The sequence below is a fragment of the Camelus dromedarius genome, chromosome 20 (genome assembly GCF_036321535.1).
Source record: "Camelus dromedarius isolate mCamDro1 chromosome 20, mCamDro1.pat, whole genome shotgun sequence".
Lineage (NCBI taxonomy): Eukaryota > Metazoa > Chordata > Mammalia > Artiodactyla > Camelidae > Camelus > Camelus dromedarius.
The window spans coordinates 33,156,165-33,175,956 of NC_087455.1; the positions used below are offsets into that span (position 1 = coordinate 33,156,165).

General features: G+C 44.1%; 1 protein-coding gene across 1 annotated transcript in view; it reads right to left on the reverse strand.

Moving 5' to 3' along the window:
• Positions 1-18,117, reverse strand: part of SDC2 (syndecan 2) — a 103,803-nt gene extending 85,686 nt beyond the window's left edge. The window contains exon 1 of the mRNA XM_010981915.3: positions 17,576-18,117. Coding sequence (XP_010980217.1) covers positions 17,576-17,635 — 60 coding nt within the window. The 5' untranslated portion in view covers positions 17,636-18,117. The remainder of the gene's footprint in view (positions 1-17,575) is intronic.
• Positions 18,118-19,792: the final 1,675 nt, after the last annotated feature.

Below are 19,792 nucleotides of genomic sequence, written 5' to 3' on the forward strand. Positions count from 1 at the left end.
TCTCCACTTCCCAGTCTTGTTTAGGAACAAAAGCCGGTTAAAAGAGTGCTCACTCTCTACTAAGCCTGCTAATTAATTTGTCACTAAACAGGTGTACACAGAAGTTTTCACCTGGATAAAGGGCAATGCCTGAATCCATTTCCAAGATATGACCCCCTCCTCTTCCAACATATGACCTCTCCTTCCAATATATGGCCTCCCTTCTAAGATACGCACCCACTTCCAAAATACAAATCTACTTCTAAGATATGTACCCACTTCCAAGATACATCCTCAAGAGTGTAAGTGTAACAACTTACCCTAGCAAAATCAGGCAAGGTGAAGATCAGGCTTGAAAGAGAGAGAAGTTACTGCATTAAGAGCCGGAGCATAGGTGAAGGGACTGACCAGAGGCACTCAGGTCAAGCCAATCAAGAGTCAATGACCAGCTATTCTCAGATTCTTACTAGAATAATTTGGAAAAAGCAGCTCTTTCTACCATAACTGCTGAGAAGACAGGCTGTTTGTGAGCCTGGAGTTGCCAGACCACATCTTGCCGCCACAAGGGGAGGTCTCTCCCGGTTGTCACCATTATCTAGAATCTTCCCTTCTTTAGTAATACGACCTCCCCAGATTTTTACTAGGCATATGTAGAAAGTACACTTCCCAGCCTGCACTGCACCCTGTGCAATCATATGACTCCATTCTGCCCAAGGGGATGTTAAGTGGAAGCGAAGTGTGCATTTCCTGGCCGGGGCATTAACAGGAACGGGCTTGTTCTCCCCTTGACTCTTCCCCTGGCTGGGGGACAGTAAAGATGGAGCAGCCCCCTTTGAGCCACAGATAAGAGCTGCATGTGAGCACGGTAGAGCCATCCCACTAGTTCTGTCTTTGGACTATTATGTCAAAGGGAAATAAAACATCTATTTTAAGCCACTATATTTGAGGAATCTCCTTTTAGCAACAGCTGATCTGTTACCTTAATTAGTGTAAGTCCTGGGAGTAAATCTAAGAAAGGAAAGTTGCACTGAGAGATGTAAAACCTGAGGCCGATACTTATGCCTGTTGAGATAGCCCAGCCTGATGACAGAACTCCTCCTGGATTTCTCCATTATCTTGGCCCAAAAGTTCCTTTTCATTGCTTGTGCCAGTCTGAGTTGGGGGGACTTCTGCTACTTGCACCTGGAACTGTCTTAATGGCTATCAAATGATGAGGGCTCATGGGCTATGGTTACATCTGCTGATCCTAGGATCAAAGCAGAAGCTACTGAGCCATCCTTTTGTTCCCAATCAATGCCTGCTTCCCTGAGTCAACACCAGGCACAAGCCAGAACAGCTACACTGCTGCCTCACAAAACTGTAAATTAAGGGCATTCTAGGGACTGACTTCTAAAAAAGAAAACTCACTGTTTCTATAGGGTTTTGCCAACTTCTGAGTAACCAGCAGTCTTGTTAAAATGCAAATCAGAAGTCAGCAGTCTCAGGTGGGGTTTGGGATTCTGCATTTCTATGAGCTCCCTCCCAGGTGATCCAGGGCGCACATCTGGAGCAGGAATGCCCCCAGGCAGCGGTCTGCAAGCCCGGCGGCAGCACGGCAGAATCACCAAGGCAGCTTAAAAAAAGCACTGATACCTGCGCCCCACAGCCAGGGGCCCTCCTTCCATGGTACATGGACCCTCAGGGGTGAGGACCACTTCTCAGTAGTTCTCAAACACCAGCATACCACAGGATCCACCTGGCAGGCTTCCAAACACTCTGATTGCCGGGTCCCACCCCCAGATTTCTGATCAGTTTGTTGGTCTGGAGTTACGTCCAAAACCTGCATTTCTTTTTTTTTCTTTTTTTTTAATGGAGGTACTGGGGATTGAACCCGACCTCCTGCATGCTTAGCACCCATCCACCACGGAGCTACACCCAGCCCCCAGACTCACATCTCTAACAAGTTCCTAGGTGACACAGATGCTGCTCATCTGTCCACGCTCTGAGAAGCACTGACCAAATACTAGACATAATGACTCCTGCACAGACCTCAATTTCCACTGAGAACAAACAGCTTTATTTGCCAGTTTTATTCTATCAATGCTCTGGAACATCTATCATAAATACACTGGGGGAGGGGAGCAAAATTCACATTTCCACTTCCTTAATTTCTAAGATGAGTCTCAGTGCATGCTTAATACTTTGTAAAGACACATTTAACCCTACTGTCACCAAAAGAATAATGTTGAATGTTGAATTTCCTTCTGGCTATTACAGGCGCCCTGGAGTTAAAAGCCTATGAATCCTACCAACAGCTCACTTTAACAGCTCACTCAGAATGATACTTTCTCCAACTCTATTGTAGGACAGATACACTTTGAGTGGCAGTTTCTAAAGGGTCAGCATTTTAATGCTATCCTGCAGAGCCATTTTTAAAAGCTTTGAGAACTCTAGAATTCTGAAAAAAGGTTTTTTTCCCGAGTCAATTAAAGATATCCCCTTTTATTCAGGGGATGGAAAATTGTGTCTCAGAGTTGACTGAGGGCAAACATGCTCCCAAATTAGATATCTGAACAAAGTAAACCATGAATAGATTAGATAATGGGCTGCTGCTTTTTCACTTGAGCAAGAACTAAAGACAACTCAGATGTCTTATTCACAGGACTAGCCTAAAGCACTCGCTCTTCCCGACTTCAACCGGAAACAGTAGAGTTCCGTGAAATTAATGCGACTTGAACCAGGCCCAAGCAACTGAACTGAAGTGCAGTTACAATTAGGGCCATCATTAAGACACGTGTGCACGGCTTATACACGACCAGCACATTCAGACAAGTCCGAGAATACATTTCCAATCAGTAAAACACACCATCTCCCCATTCAAAGCATGAACTCAGGCAAATCTAATAAGCTGACCAAACATGCTTTTCTGCAACCAGGCCCAGAGGACAAGCATCCTTTGTTCCATTAAGGAAAGTTTTCAAAAGGAAAGGGAGATATTTCAAATTTTTTACGACATCCTCAGATAAACTCAATTTAGTCATGTATAATCTCTCATCTGAAGAGCCCTCAAACGTGTCCTAATCCACCAACGTAAGTATCCGAAGAGTAGGAAACAGCAGCAAAAGATGCTGACGAGAAGAGTAGGAAAAGGAAAAGCTGCAGGGAGAGAGCATTTCCTGATTCTCCGCAGCTAAGACCGTGAGGGGAACAGACCCGACCCGGGAAGCCACTGCGTTCCCTGCAATTTGGTCACACGTGCAGTAGAGAGCATGGTTTGAGAAGACAAAACCTAACCTGCCAGACTTGCAAGCTGGAGGAGACCCAGAAGAAGCATCACCCGAGCAGTGGTTCCCAAATCTTCTGGACGTGAGAATCACCTGGGGAGCCTTCACAGTTGGCTGAGCTCCACTCCCATGGATTCAGATTTAATTGGTCCTGGGTGGGGCCCAGGCACAGAGAGCTTGTAAAAGCTCCCTGGGTGAATTTAATGTGCGGGAAAGGCTGAGAACCACTGATCTAGAACATCCTCGTCCCTATCCAGATGAGAACTAAGAGCTAGGAAAGGAAAACGCCTCTTCTTTTCACCGAAACACGAGTCACAAAAAAAATAAGAAAAGAAAAAACTCCAGCCTCTCTTTCAGTCTTTCCTATCTGGTCAGGGGCACCATCATTCTTCTCTCTCAGGTTTAAAACCTCAAAAGAGGATCCTTTCTTCTTTGATGAGCATATCTAATTAGCCATCCATTTCAATCAGCGTCAATATTGAGACTAGCTCCGGCCCCACGCCCCGCATTCTCCTAAATGCTTGACGTGCTGTAACTCATTCATCCTCAGGGCAACTCGATGAGCTGGCCATGGTGACTCATGTTCTCAGAGGAGACACTGAGGCACAGAGAGACTAAGCAAACTGCACAAAGCCACACAGCCAGATACCAGCAGAGATTCCCGTTCACTCTACTCCTCAGTCCTCCCATCACCAGACCGAAGCCCGCGGAGAGAAGACTTCAAGGTAAGATGCTAAATGTTGATAAAGAAATCAGGCCATGGGTGACCTCGAATGTTAGGTCAACCAAGGCAAATGAAGGGTCTGACTGTCACTGCTGGGGGGGCCACATCCAGCAGACTGCATTAAAAGGTGAATTATACATTTAAACAGTCACTGCTCTCTTGAAAGATTACAGTATCAAGCCAGGGCTATAGAAAGCTAGAAAAACTCAAGATCTGACTTCTGCTCGGTCACCTAAGACAGCCGTGGCAAGTGATACCACCGAGGGGTTGTGAGACAATTATAGGTCAGGAATGGGAAGAACCCAACATCGTTCTAAGTACAGAGGAGGTGATCAGTGTAGTAATTTCTCACGTTATGGTCTTTTAATCAAATCCGTTTCTCAAAAATATCATCCCCCAGACTTTTCTGAAAAACTGTAAGTCAGATACACGTTATTACACAAAGATTTATAAAATTAGGACTCAAGAGAAAAATGTTAGGAGAAAAGATAAACCTACATCCAACACTGGCAAAAAGCACTTCTCCCTGGGCCCTAAATGCCACAGACTCTTTTCCCTGAAGGCACTGATATAATTTTAGTATAAAAATCCAAGGAATGCTCTTCCTCCCTCAACCTACAACAGCAGTTTGCTCCCCACATAAAATGTGGTATTAATTTGTGAGGATTTTGCTTCTGGTTTTGATTCTTATCTCCTCTTCTTCCTACAAGTTTCCACAATCTCCCTAAGATTTACAAATCAACTTGCCTTCAGCCCCTGATCTCTCTGGGTCTTCCAAATCCCAGTGCTTTCAGCCCTGCCTCTCCTAATTAGCCAAAAGATTCACAGACAATGAAAGAGTTAGCAGGAACACTTGTTTTTTGCTGAAAATTGAGAAATGATTGAAACATCACTTTAAATCATTCATTTTGCCCAAAACACACAAACCACACTGATGCAGAGTATTGTAACATATAATATATATTCCATTTGGAACTTCATTTATTCATCAAGCATGTGCCAGAAGTGGTGCTAATTGTTAATGTAGGGAATGAGGGAGAAGGAGCCAGAAAGGAAATGTTTTATGGTAAGGAAAAAACAGTAACAAATCAGATGGCCTGGGCCCAACTTCTACCTCTAACTAACTATGTGATCTGGGACGAGTCAACTCCAGCTCAAAAGTCCACTGTTACATACTGAAAAAGCAGAATCCAAAAGAGCACAATGAAAATCATCCCAGTACTTTTATATCTCTTTCATTCTTCAGCTAATACTCTTTGATCTTAACTGAACACAAAACACAAAGTCCAGCTCTCACCTTTAAGAGTCCAAAGCTTATATCCAATGAAACTGGATGAAATGTAAGATTTCTTTCTCCCCCGACAGAAATATCAATAGATTACTTGGGTTCAAAATAATTTCTCGCTCTTTTTGTCTTTTGTACATTTTAATATTCAGAAGTCGCTCCTTGGTGAGGGAAAGGATTAAAGTATGAAAACCCAGGGTCTGATTCTGGTTTCTCTCTAACACACTGTGCCTCTCCAGGGAAGGTTTTTTGTTTTTCTGGGAAAGCAGTGACTTCTGTAAGAGGGTCTTCTTGTCCTTCTCAGCTGTAGTTCACAGGCAGTTCTGACTGCTAGACATGTCTAGCTAGAGTCAGATAAAAGCAAACCGATGCATATTCTCCATACAATGCATATGTGGAATGTGGGCCCAACCCATCTGCAATTACCCTAAATAATCAAAAGGCAGGTAACAGTTGCTTGAAAGGTAGGTATCATGTCATTTCTTATTAACTTGCAAGACAAGCAAAGAGTTGATGTGCAGTAACTTAACTATTAACTGACTGACTGACCAAATATAAAATTTCATTCACTAACTGATCAGGACAATTACAAAATCTAATCAACTCAAACATAATCAAAATACCACTCTCATCTAAACGAGTTCAGAAGTGAGATACAAATGAAGTCTTTAATTCATCAGTAAACCTAACAGATAAATCAGCGTTTACAACGTAAGATTCCAACGTTGACCTCCTTTAAGCATTTTACAATCATAATCCCAAGTACGATGTTAGATTTTCAAGCCTTAACTAAATTTCCAACCTGTATGCAAGTCTATTTTGAGCTTTACCTGAATGTAATCCAGCAAACAGATGATGCAGGAAAGAAAAAACATAATTCAGCATCATGTTCTGCCTGGTGAAAAAGCACCTGGTCATAAACGTGTGAAAATAAATGTCCATTGGTGCCAAAGGTCAGAAGGCAAGCGAGAAACAAGAAACATATATATTTATGCATATATAATATATTCCAGAAACATAAAACTTAAAGCTGGAAGGAAAGAGAATCAAATGTGTTTTAACACCTACTACGGGTCAGGGTTTTTGTTTGAAGTTTTCAGTCATTATTGAGGCTAATCTTCAAAATTAACCCAAAAGCAAAATATTGTAATTCCCAATTTTACACTTAAGAAACAAGCTCAGGGATGATAGGAAACTTCCCCAAGGTGATGTGATTTTAGATGGTAATAGCAGAAACTGAAGCACAACATATCTGATTCTAAAACCTTCGAAATCATCTGCTGTGTTATCTTTTTTTTATGTTTACTTTTTTAAAAACATTTTTATTGAGTTATAGTCATTTTACCATGTGTCAAATTCCAGTGTATACCACAATTTTTCAGTTATACATGAACATACATATATTCACTGTCACATTTTTTTTTTCGCTGTGAGCTACCACAAGATCTTGTATATATTTCCCTGTGCTATACAGTATAATTTTGTTTATCTATTCTGCATATGCCTGTCAGTATCTACAAATTTTGAACTCCCAGTCTGTCCCTTCCCACCCCCGCCCCTCTGGCAACCACAAGTGTGTATTCTATGTCTATGAGTCTGTTTCTGTTTTGTATTTATGTTCTTTTTAAATTAATTTATTTATTTTTAGATTCCACATATGAGTGATCTCATATGGCATTTTTCTTTTTCTTTCTGGCTTACTTTACTTAGAATGACATTCTCCAGGGACATCCATGTTGCTGCAAATGGCGTTATGTTGTTGTTTTATGGCTGAATAGTATTCCACTGTATAAATAGACCATATCTTTATCCAGTCATCTGTTGATGGGACATTTAGGCTGTTTCCATGTCTTGGCTATTGTAAATAGTGCTGCTAATAACGTTGGGGTGCAGGAGTCATTTTGAAGTAGGGTTCCTTCTGGATATATGCCCAGGAGTGGGATTCCTGGGTCATACGGTAAGTCTATTCCTAGTCTTTTGAGGAATCTCCATACTTTTTTCCACAGTGGCTGCACCAAACTACATTCCCACCAGCAGTGTAAGAGGGTTCCCTTTCCTCCACAGCCTCTCCAGCATTTGTCATTTGTGGACTTTTGAATGATGGCCATTCTGGCTGGTGTGAGGTGATACCTCATTGTAGTTTTGATTTGCATTTCTCTGATAGTGATATTGAGCATTTTTTCATGTGCCTGTTGGCCATTTGTATTTCTTCCTTGGAGAATTGCTTGTTTAGGTCTTCTGCCCATTTCTAGATTGGGTTGTTTGTTTTTTTCTTATTATGTCTTATGAGCTGCTTATATATTCTGGAGATCAAGCCTTTGTCTGTTTCATTGTTTGCAAAAGTTTTCTCCCATTCCATAGGATGTCGTTTTGCTGTGTTATCTTGATCTGGGAGAGCACACAAGTGAAACCTGATGATGCTAGAAGCACAACTTCACACAAACTAGGATCTATGTATGTTATGGCCCACACTTGACTGTGCTGTCACACACCTGTCATCCATGCCAGCAGAGACAGTTGCCTAACAACCCAGTAAACAGTGGCCTTTTGGTTCCTAAACATGTCAAACAAATTGAGCCTTCAGCACAGATGGACTAACCCGAACAGTAAGCCTTCAGTTAACCAGTATCAGACATTTATGTTAACATTTTGATAAACTTTTATCAGATGCTTTTCTGCATCTGTTGAGATGATCATAGTGTTATCTCCCTTAAACTGTTACTGACTGCATTGCTTTTCTGATGTTGAAGCATTCCTTGGATAAACCCTACTTGGACTTACCATTATTTCTTTTAATAGGCTGCCATATTCAGTTTGACAATATTCTACTCAAAATTTCGGCATCTGTGATCACAAGTGAAACTGGACTATCGATTTGTTTTCCTGTGCTCTTCCTTGTCTGGTTTTGACATAGGATACATTTTCTGTTCCTTGAAGGAGCAGCAGAACCTGTTTGCAAAACGATCTAGGTTGGCACCATTTTTTTAATTGACTTTTTTATTGAGTTAACTGTAGATTCACATGCAGTTGTTAAGAAATAATACAGAGACATGTCTTGGAAACTTTTACCCAGTTTTCCCCAATGGTAACACTTTATAAAACTACAGTAAATATCACAACAAGGATACTGACATTGATACAAACCACCAGTCTTATTCAGAGTTCCTCACTTTTACCTGTACTCATTTGTATTTGTGTGTGTGTGTGTGTGTGTGTGTGTGTGTTTAGTTCTCTGCAAATTTCATCACATGTAGAGGTTTGTGGATACATACATACATAGTATAAATATATATATGTGTGTGTAGATATATATACTTATTTAACATAACCAAGGTTTTATTATACATTGTTTTAAATCTGACTTTTTTGTCTATTATAAACAGTGTCCAAGTTATAAACATTCTTCAAATACATTTTAATGGCTGTAACATATTTAATGTATAATTAAAATATTTTATTTAACCTTTCTTCTACAATTGTACACTTATTTCTACTTTTTTAAAAACTATTGTAAGTTGGCTTCTATAAATGCATTTACCCAGCTATGATTATTTCCTTTGGAAAGATTTATAAAGATAAAACTCCTGAAGAAAACTTTCCTGGGCCAGAAATAATCAATGATGTATTCTCTCACATCACCCACATTTACAGAAATGGCTGAGTACAGGCAGACCTCATTTTATCATGCCTCAAAGATACAGCATATTTTACAAATTGAAGGTTTGGGGCAACCCTGCATCACACAAGTCTATCAGCACCATTTTACCACCAACATTTGCTCACTTCCTGTCTCTGTGTTCTACTTTGGTAATTTGCAAAATATTTAAAACTTTTTCATCATTATTATATGTGTTTTGGTGATCTGTGATCTTTGACGTTACTATTCTAAGTGTTCTGGGGATGAACATCACCCATATAAGACAAGGAACTTAATAAGCGTCGTGTGTATTCTTACTGCTCCGCTGACCAGCCATTTCCTGTCTCTTTCCTTCTCCCTGAGATACAAGATTGGAATCAGGCCAATTAATAACCCCCCCTCAGCCTCTGAGTATTCAAGTGAAAGGAACTGTTGCCCTTCTCTGACTTGAAATCATAAGCTAGAAATGCTTATTAAGCTTAGTGAGGAAGGCATGTCAAAAGCTGAGGTAGGTTAAAAACTAGGCCTCTTGTGCCAATTGCCCAAGTTGTGAATGAATGCAAAGGAAAAGTTCTTAAAGGAAATTAAAGTGCTACTCAGATGAACACTAGAATGATAGGAAAGCAAAACAGCCTCATCACTGATACGGGGAAAGTTTAGCGGTCTGGATAGAAGATCAAACCAGACAATATTCGCTTAAGCCAAAAGTTAATCCAGAGCAAGGCACTGACTCCCTTCAATCCTATGACGGCTGAGGGAGGTGAGGAAGCTGTAGAAGAAAAGGCTGAAGCTGGCAGAGGCTGGTTCATAAGGTTTAAGGAAAGAAGCCGTCTCCATGACATAAAATACAAGGTGAAGCAGCAAGCGCTGATGGAGAAGCTGCAGCAAGTCATCCAGAAGATCCGGCTCAGGTCATTCATGAAGGTGGCTGTGCTGAACATCAGTGCAGATGAAACAGCCTTTCCTTGGAAGAAGAAGTCATCTAGGACTTGCGTAGCTAGACAAGAGAAGTCCGTGCCTGGCTTCAAGGCTTCAAAGGATAGGCTACCTCTCTCGTTAGGGGCTAATGTAGTTGGTGACTTGAGGTTGGATGAAGTTTAAATGACCACTTATGCCAAGTCTACACTGTGCTCTAAAAATGGAACAATAAGGCCTGGATTACAGCACATCTGTTTATAACATGGTTTACTGAGCATCCTAAGTCCACTGTTGACACCAACTGCTCAGAAAAAAAGACTCCTTCCAAAATATTACTGCTCATTAACCATGAACCTGGCTACCAAAGAACTCTGGTGAAGATGCACAGTGAGAGTAATGCTGTGTTCACGCCTGCCAACACAACATCCATTCTGCAGCCCTGGATCAAGGAGGCATTTCAAATTTCAATTCTTAACTATTTAAGAAATACATTCTGTAAGGCTCTGCCTGCCATTGATAGTGATTCCTCTGATGAATTTGGGCAAAGTAAATTGAAAACTTTCCGGAAAGGATTCACCATTCCAGATGTCATTAAGAACATTTGTGACTCACAGGAAGAGGTCAAAATACCAACATTCACAGGAGTTTGGAAGAAGCTGATTCCAACCCTTTGAAGGGATGACTTTGAGTCAAAGAAAGAACCCCGCTATGAAAAAGCAGGCTCAAACATGTATGTTCTGGGCCACCCTCTGGGCTGGAGCTTATCAGATGAGCCCAAGTAGTGTGCCAAGCCCCCGTCCCAACCCCCCCCCCCACCTTTAAGGGAGACAGGAAACCAGGAATGAGAGTAACAGTAACATGTGACATAGAGTGTGGATGTGCTGCTGTGTTAAAAGCACCTACCTCTTCTGTCTCACATAATCCTAAGAATCCAGTTTAGGATATTCCATTTAACAGATGAGAAAACTGAGCACAGAGAGGTTAAGAAACTTGCCCAAGATTACACAGTCAGTGGACTCTAACCCAGACAAGTCCTACCACCAGTGCCCAGGCTCTGAGCCACTCCACCACACTGCCTGCTCATTTAGATTCTGCCGTGTTCCCCACAGCACTGACCCTGGGCTCCAGCGCTGTAGAAAGGCACCCAAGGGAAGGCACCAGCTAAAGGCCCCTCTCTGGAAACAGAGGTCAAGGCCAGAAACCCAACGAGGAGCCTGAGACCTCAGTGACTTATGCCTCGAAAAGCCCTCCATATTACATCAACAAGTCACGCTGTCTTCTATCTAGAATGAAAGTGAGTTCCGTCACATCGACTGCTCTTGATGCTAATTGGCTTGTACCAGAAAAACATGGAAAAACACTAGACATTAGATCACGAATATTCAGAGCAATGTTAACTGATTACCATCAGCTAGTGGAAGTGACTTACCCTTGTGTAATGCGAATACATTCCTTGCTCCAGCAATAAAATAGTTAAGTATTTGGCAGGAACTTAATAATCACTTATTGATTAGGTTAATCTTAACATTGCTCCAATCATACCCTGAAGCATATTAAAAATAAATAAATATTCAAGACAGGTCTTCCAGTTCACTTAATCATTTTAGTTTGGGAATCTGAGGTCCCACGGGGATTAAGATTGTTAATTACATGTCTGCAAAACCTCACTTTTGCCGTCAATGTGGTATATTTATTCTTATCATCTTTATGTTTAACAATAAATCATATAAAAATACATACTTAACTTTTACTCCTTTAGGGGGAAGAACCTGAAAAAAAAATAACTTCCCTTTAATAAATGAGTATCTTGTTCCATATGTCATTCTTACCATGAGACCAAAGTCTTGTAATTGCACATACTCCTCAAACATCAGTACTGTTTGTATTTAATATACCTGTGTAACTCTAAGAAAGTAAACATCAAAATGCTGTGTAAAGGGCACATTTACTGCATCTTTGTGACATTTTTCACAAAAGAGATTCAACAGCAGAGGAAAGAAATGTGAAAACATGTCTTTAATAACATTTTCCTATAGCTTGGGGTCCAAAACCATGAACTGGCTCGCACACCACTGATTGGTATACCAGTTGGCCTCACTCTGCTGATTCAAATGGGAAACCTCCAATGAACTTAAGGCTTCTCCCCTTCTCCCAGTTCTACCAATTCTTTGAGATATCTGAGAAAAACAGATGCACACAGTCTATTTCAACAGTGTCCTTTTCCATTCGGAGGCAGTCATCCCTCCAGCCTTCTTGCTAAAACTAGTGCTGCCCTAGAAACACACATGTCAAACACAATGGAGATTTTTAATAGTGGGACCCACAGCTCAAATTGCTAAAAGGAGAAATCCCATGCACTTCTACCCTTAAAAAATAAAAATACTTCCTACCGCTGCCCACAGCTCCCCAACAATCCCTCACCTCCCATGCCCCTCATTCTAGATGCCCAGGGGCCCTCAAGCATGCCGTGCCGCGGGAACGCTCTCCTTCCGACGGGCTAGAATCTCAACCCAGCCGAAGGACATGGGAGGAAGCAGGAATGTACAGTGATGTGAGGTGCTGGACTTCAGTGTCTTGTTTATTCCTCAGGCCAACCCTACAATGTTGGAGAAACTGAGGTCTAGAGAGTCAAAACTTGCAAACTAGCCCCAGGTCCACCCCCAGGCTGGTGGATTCATTTGACCCCAGACCACACTGCCTTCAGTGGCCAGAGCAACGCCAAGCTTCAGCAGGACAGACTGACCCCGACTGCCCAGGCCATGAGCACCTGCACTTAAATACATGCACCTGTCCTTGAATATGGGGCATCAACAGGTGTTTACCGCAGAGATCAAAGGTGTGGAAACAAGGGCCCTGCCCTCAGCAGTGCCAAACTCTAGAATGTCAGAGGGCAAAGAGGTCTTAGGAACATCATATATGACCCTCTCACTTCACATTCAAGAAAACAAAGCCAAAGAAAGAAAAAGGAAAAAAAAAACACTTAGTATTTTCTTTGCCTCAAGTACCATTCCTATGCTCCCTCATTTAATCCTCGAACGGTCATGTTATAAAGGCACCATATTCTAAGGGTGCAATTTGTATACACACGTTAAGTGTTTTTTCAAGTTACTCAAAGTTTTAGTATCTTGTCTAAGTCCTTACATGGAGTTAGTGGCAGAGGACCAGCATCTGAACTCAGACTTGTCCACTCCCCTGGCCCACGCCCTTCGTCTCTACTCTGGTCCCCAGGGTCACATAGCTTCTTAATGTCAGGAGCCCCAGGACTAAAACAAAATAGCATGTAATAAAGTATGTAATTAAACCAGTGGTTCCCGAATGTGGCTAATTCATTAGCATCATCTGAGATGCTTCATAAAAACACAGATCACTCTGCCCCTTTCTGGCTTCTGATTGTGTAGGAGGCCCTGAAATCTGTATTTTTACATACTTCCAGTGATTCTGATACCCTTAGTATTCACAGGAAGAGAGAAACAACGGCTAGATCCACTGAATTTAAAGGGAATATTTAAAAGGAGAAACACTGAAGAGGTGGCTATGTCCGGGGAGCATTCAGAACAGTGAGACCAGTGGGCGAGGGCAGAGAGACATGATGGAGAGTGACAGGGGGGCGTGGGTGGGGGATATTATGCAATATTATGGGGCATCAGATCAATCCGACAAAGGTATTTAGACTCCACACTATGATAACAAGGAAACACAAAGTGGTACAGGCTAAATCAAACAGCACGTGAGCACCTGGGCCAGGAAAGACAACAAGGCTGTCGACATGGACCACAAGCTGGCAAGGCCCCAATAAAGAAAAATCTGAAAGGGAATGCTGCCTGGATGGCCAGAATGTGAGCTCCAAGAAGACAGAGGGGCTGCCGGGTTTGCTCACGCCTTTATCCTGAGCACTTTGTCCATGCTAAATAAAGATCGTGAAATGAACAACATGCGGGTGCACTTAGAGGCCAACTGGTCCAAGAAGTCAACAAAGACAAATGGGCCAAGGCCTTCTTCAAGATTCAAATCCAAAAGTCTAGAATTAGGATGATGGCACCAGCAGAGGTGACTGACAAAGAGTGGCTTGTTTTCAGCAAAAGCTCTTCTTCATGACTTGCTTTTTTCTCTACAACTTTACTTTGGCTTCTGGTGCATGAAAGAATTAGGTGATTTTTGAAATACAGGAATGTACCATCAACAGTGGCATGAATAGCAGGTCTTCTGTCTTGGGAAGAAAATGATGGGCAAGATCTTTTAGTTTGATTTTTGGCAAATGGAGGAGAGACAATCTCATGAGAATCTAAACTCAGATGACATTCCTCACATGATCTAAGATCACCGCCAGTTGACATGCCTACAGCACAGTGGCTTAACCGGACTCCCTATAAACCTTAATGACAGAGCTGGCCAGGCTCTGTGTGGCTGGGTCAGCCTGGGGCTTTGCCAACCTGGAAGACTCCAGGCCCCCTGAAGCCTGGCAGTCAGGTCTTCTGGAAACTTGAGAACTAGTTCTGCCCAGGGGGAAAAAAAAACTAGATAATCTTTTGAAATCCTTCCCAAACTAATGATTATTCAAGGTGCCATGTGTATAATTGTATTACACAGTCCTTCAAACGACAAGCACCCTCAAAGCTATATGTTCCAGATCCCAGAAGTAGGAGTCAGACGGTGTACTCAAATTCCTTCTGGACACCCATCTTCTGCAAGCTTAATCTTAATAAGATCTTTCCTTCTTAAATGACAGCTACCTACTCTAATATCCAACTAACAGCAACTAACAGAGAAAGAGCCCTCGTTTCTGTAAGATGCCCTAGCAAACGTAATTTAACTTCATTACTAGAACAGCCAAAATACATATATATTTTGAAGAACTGCAAGAGGTTATATGGTTCCCATTTTATCTTTCCCTCGAATGCAAACTTTCCAATGCCTGCCTTTCATAATACACTGAGAGGTAATGCGTGGGTCCAAATGATTTGACAGTTCCTTTTGATTTACGTGCATCTAGGCAAGTGTATAAAATTCCACTAGTTCAAAAAGCTTCCTTTCCTTAAACATATTTCCAGTTCAAATTACGTGTTTATAGCAGTCTGCAATGTATTACTTCTAAAGATAAACAGTCATGTAAAAAATTGATAGAAAAACAGCAGCATATCACTACTGCCACACTCGGTCAGTCTCTCCCTTCGCAGGGCTGGTGGGAAGCCTGAACGCATCGCCATGACCAGGCTCTCCCTGCTGTCTCCAGCGTCCATAAAGGAAGGGCCACCAGTCCCTTTTTACAGACAGCTCTAAGCCTTAGTTGCTGAGAACCTCTTTTTCCCCCTTGAGCCTAGTATAAAATTTAAGAACTCACTAACTGTGGACATTTTTCCTTTTTCCTTTTTCCCTTTTAAAAAAGAGAGGCTTTAAGCTCAGATGCTCACTACTTCTAATTCCCAGGAAACAGTTGCAGTTTTCAAATTAAAATGTGGAGTACTGGAAATAATGGACTATAATGGCTAAATGTTGAAAAAGTAAGTCTTTCAACTTTGCCAACATTTATGCTGCTATATATGAAACAGAGGCTGAAATGTAATTTAAATGGACTATTATTGGCCATCCCGGGCTTTGAAACAGCTTCTATTGAGGAAAACTGACTCAGTGCCTAACAAAGACTCTGCTACAGTCTCAAGTTGACTTTTTAAAAATAGCTAATCACTCTTTTGAATGATATTCCAATTACTGAAAACCGTATCTACCACAGTGAAACAGCTCACTCCAATTCTGATTGGAAATAAGAGATATTACAACCCCAAAGACACAGAGCTGGGAAGAAAGATGTCAGTAGGGACGACAGGTATAGTTCAGCCAAAAAGCTTCCTTAAGTACTGTCAGATTTAAGAAAAAAAACCCAAGGAGACAGTTTTTCTCTAGAATCTGCAAACAGTAACACTTCCTAGCAAATCCCTGAACGGGACTCAGCAAAAAGGGACCTCCTTAGCCCTGTACATATTTTTTGGCAGGTTTCTCCTGTAAATCTTTAGATAGAATTCTCCCTTTGCCCTGTTTTGCAACAAGATGAGCAATAATGTTTTTCGGAAACAAACAGAGAATCTCTCCCTTTTATGTCCAAAGAGCCAAAGTTCATAACTGGCTGGAAGATTACCAGTCCCAACAGACAGAATGACCGTTTGCCAAAGAGAAATGCCGATAAGGCTCAGAGTTCTATTTTACAGCCAGAGCACCCAAATTTTCATCTACTCTGTTCAGTCTGCAATCCTACATGCTCTCCTATCTCGTGTAAACGTTTGGGGACCTGCTAGCCCACACAGGGGCTTCGATGCCGATGAAAAATGCCCATCTGCTGCTCAGTGCCGAAGAGGTTTCCCAATCCCAAATCGCATCAACTCAAAAAAGGGGGGCGGGGGGGAGAAGAGAGAAATAGCACACCAAAGGCGAAAGGGAAAAAACTCACAAAGCCACTTCCAAAGATGACATTATTTGTCTTCGAAGAGATAGTTCAGTTTATTAGAAATGGACAAATTATATTAGGTGGCATAGGGAGGATGTAAGAGGCACTAGAAGGAACAGAAACAGCTGCACTCTCTGACCGAGGCCCCAGACCGCACTGAGGCTGCAGATGGAATTGGGGTGCTGGGGCTTCCAGCTCCGGGCGCCCCGGGTAGGGGCCGCCACGGACAAGTGGAAGCGCAGGAGGCAGTTCCCTTTAGAGGGCGCTCATTGGGCGTCATAGGGAAACAAGCTCCAACTCCCGAAACGCGACTCAAAGGACGAGAAACCAAGTTCCCACCGCCGAGGCCACGGAGGGAGGCTGGGTGTCCGCAGCCGGCCGAGCCGGAGAAGAGACTCCTCCGGGCCTCGATGCACCCCCGCTAAGGCCCGCGAGGGCGAGCGTGGCGGGCTGGAAGCCTCTGTCTCCGAGCAGCCTGGCGACCCGAGGCCGAGCACAGTGTCACAGGCACCCCGCCTCACCCTGCTACTGCTGCTAAACTCGAGTGCAGTCCACGCTGAAATGTCCTCCTGCCCCTAAGGGCTCGCAAGCCGCCCCCGGCCCCAGGAGGACGGGTCGCCGCAAGACCTGGATCCCAGCGGCCCACACCCTGGCATTTTGGGGCGCGTACCGCGCAACCGCCGCGGGACCAAGGACTGAGCCTCCGCGGGTAGCGTTTCCACGTAGTGCCTGCTCCCTCGCCCCAGCCACCGGGACCATCAAACAAAAGAACTTCTGCTAACTTTCCTCTCCCAACACTCGCGGGTTTCTTAAAGGTGGACCCCATCTCCCCAGACTATGCATTCAATAGAGTAGGAAAGCTGGCGCAGGGGGATGGTGTGCGGAGGAAGGACCCCAAAGTTTCCAGGTCGTGCCTGGGTCTGGGGGAGGGCGCGGAGGGGACCAGTTCCCTCGCAGCCCTATCCGGACTTCCTCTCCCCAGCCACCGTTTGCCATTGGTCCTTCCCGGCCACGCAGCAAGACCCTCCGAGGGTGAAGAAGTTGGGAATGACTTCAGGGGCCTCTGCGGTTCGACAAAACTGAGATACTCCCGCTCTCATCCCGGGAGACCGCGGGGCAACTCTGGCGAGCGGCTCTTTTCTGAGGGAAGGTAAGGGGAGAGGGGTGGAGGAGCGAGCTCATTTGTCCCAGCAGGTCCTCGGAAGCCGAGCGCCACGTCTAGGGGTGGGGGGCATCCCCAAGGTGGCGCTCCCCGATTTCCCCCGGGCTCTGCAGACTCGGCTCGGCCTCGACACCGTAAACGGCGCGCGCGTCCCCCGCCTGACCCACTCACCGACTCCGCCGACACGCAGGCCACCAAGCCCAAGGTGAGCAGGATCCAAGCGCGCCGCATATTCCCCGGGGACCGGCTGTTCCCAGCCGCCGCTTGCAGTGAAGGAGAAACGAAGCCTCTTGCCCAGCACCCCGCGCAGCCCGCGCAGAAAGATCCGGAGCAGAGCAGCCGCAGCGACCGCGGCTCGGGCTTGGGGGCTTGGGCTCGGCGCTCGGGCGCGCTCGCTTCCTCCACCTGCGTCTGCTCCCGCCGCCCACCGCTGCGCCCCGGTACGCGGCGCCTTCTCACTTGTTGGTTCTTACACTCCCGCCGCCGAGTTCTTGCTCCGGGGAGGCAGCTCTCTGGAGCAGTTCGTGCTCTGCTGTTGTTTTACTCCTCCGCGGACTCGTTCCCCGTGTCGCGGCTCAGTTTCTGATTTCTGAGGAATAAATTAGATGGCTTGAATGTAGCTGCAGCTGAAGTTTGGGGGCAGAGCAGTGGGGGCGCGCGATCCGCGCGGCTGGAGCTCCCGGAGTATCTGGAGAGGAGCGCGTCGGAGCGGGGCTAGTGGCTCCGCGGCTGCGCCCCTCCTCCTCCAGCGCCGCCGCCTCCCTCCCAGGGTCCTCCTCCTCCTCCTCCCCCTCCCCCTCTTCTCCTCCTGCTCCCTCCCCCCTCCCTCCCGAGCCTGCTCCTTCGGGCTCCTCCGCGCGTCTCGGGGAGAGGAGGCGGCAGTGTGACTCCCAGCTAAACCCAGTAGAAATTCCTACAGGATTACGCCCCGATTGGCAGCTGCGGGGACCAGTGGCCGCCGGCGGCTCCGCGCGGTGGCTGCTCTGGGTCTGCTGGTCCGCAGTCTGTGCTCCGCTCCGGTGCTCCTTCGTTTTCTGGCTCCCTTTTCCCCTCCTCTTTCTCCCCTTTCCCTTTCTCCTCCTCCGTGCTCTTTTCTTCTGTATTTTCTCTTCCCTTCAGTTTAACTTTTCTGGAAAAAGATTGGTGAGATAACGAGAGACATATTTAGCTTTTCTGCCTGAGAGAATTAGACCAGTAGCCAGAAACTGCTTTGAGAGTTGGAAAACACACGCGAAGTTTCCAGATGCTTTTGGGCAGTGTGCAATGTTCGTAAATCGCTAGTTCATGAAAATTATATTTTAAAAGAGAAGACAATAAATATAATTAACGTATGTTGAGTATTTCCCACCCTCCCTACCCCTCCCCCTTAAAAAAAAAAGACGTGGAGAAAGATTCCCATAAACCCAAAATGCAACACTTTCAAAGCTCATAATTTCATTAAGGGCTTAAATACCATTTCTGCCTCACACACAGTTTAAGCCCCTAAGGCATTTTATAGGCTCTATTTCAGCACACGGTGTTAACGTTTGGAAGCTACAAATAGGGCAATTTGGTGAGAAATTGGATAGAGACCCTGAATAACAAGAGATTTAAGAGAACTTCAAAGAAAAGAGGGATAAAGTAATTTCTAGTTTGAAGAAAATAATGAGCCTGTATTTCCTGAATGGAAGTAATTGATCTGAAATATTTTGTTGTGAAATCCTTTTTTTCAATTCCGTGTCTAGAGTATGCTACAGGACATGGCAAATGCATACTCCCTTCCGGTTTCTAGCACTATTTTTCTCTCTGACTTACAGACTAAATGAGTTACGGAGCCAGTCTGCTCCTAGAATGCCCACTCCAGGAGACCAGAGACATTTTCTGTCTCGTTCACTGCTGTATTATCATTCCTGGTACATAAAAGTACACATAAATATTTCTCGGATAAATTTTTATCTAAAACTCAATCTATGCTGCAGAAGAGTTGTGAGCTTTTATGAAACATAGATGTAGATATAGATACTAAACTATGAAAATTTTTGAACTTAGTATTAGACTACAATATAGCCATACACTAGGTGAAAATTACAGTCTCTTAATAACCTTTCACTGCAAGAAATCTCAGAGAAAAAGATTTAGATAACTGGAGAGAACTTTAGGGAACACAAAGCCTGAGACATCCAGCTCTTTGGTTTTCAGTCCCAACTACCAAGCTCCCAACAGGCAAATCTAAGGTGTTGGCAGCCAAAAGGTAATATGGAAAGCTGAAAGAGTGGGCAAAAAAGAAAGAAAAGAAGAAAAAGATCAGGAGGCTGGAAGTTGTAACAGCGGATGCTTCTGACTCCAGAGAAACTGAGCTGGCACCTGGGGGTCAATGTGGGTCGGGCTTGGTTTTGGGGAGAATGAACT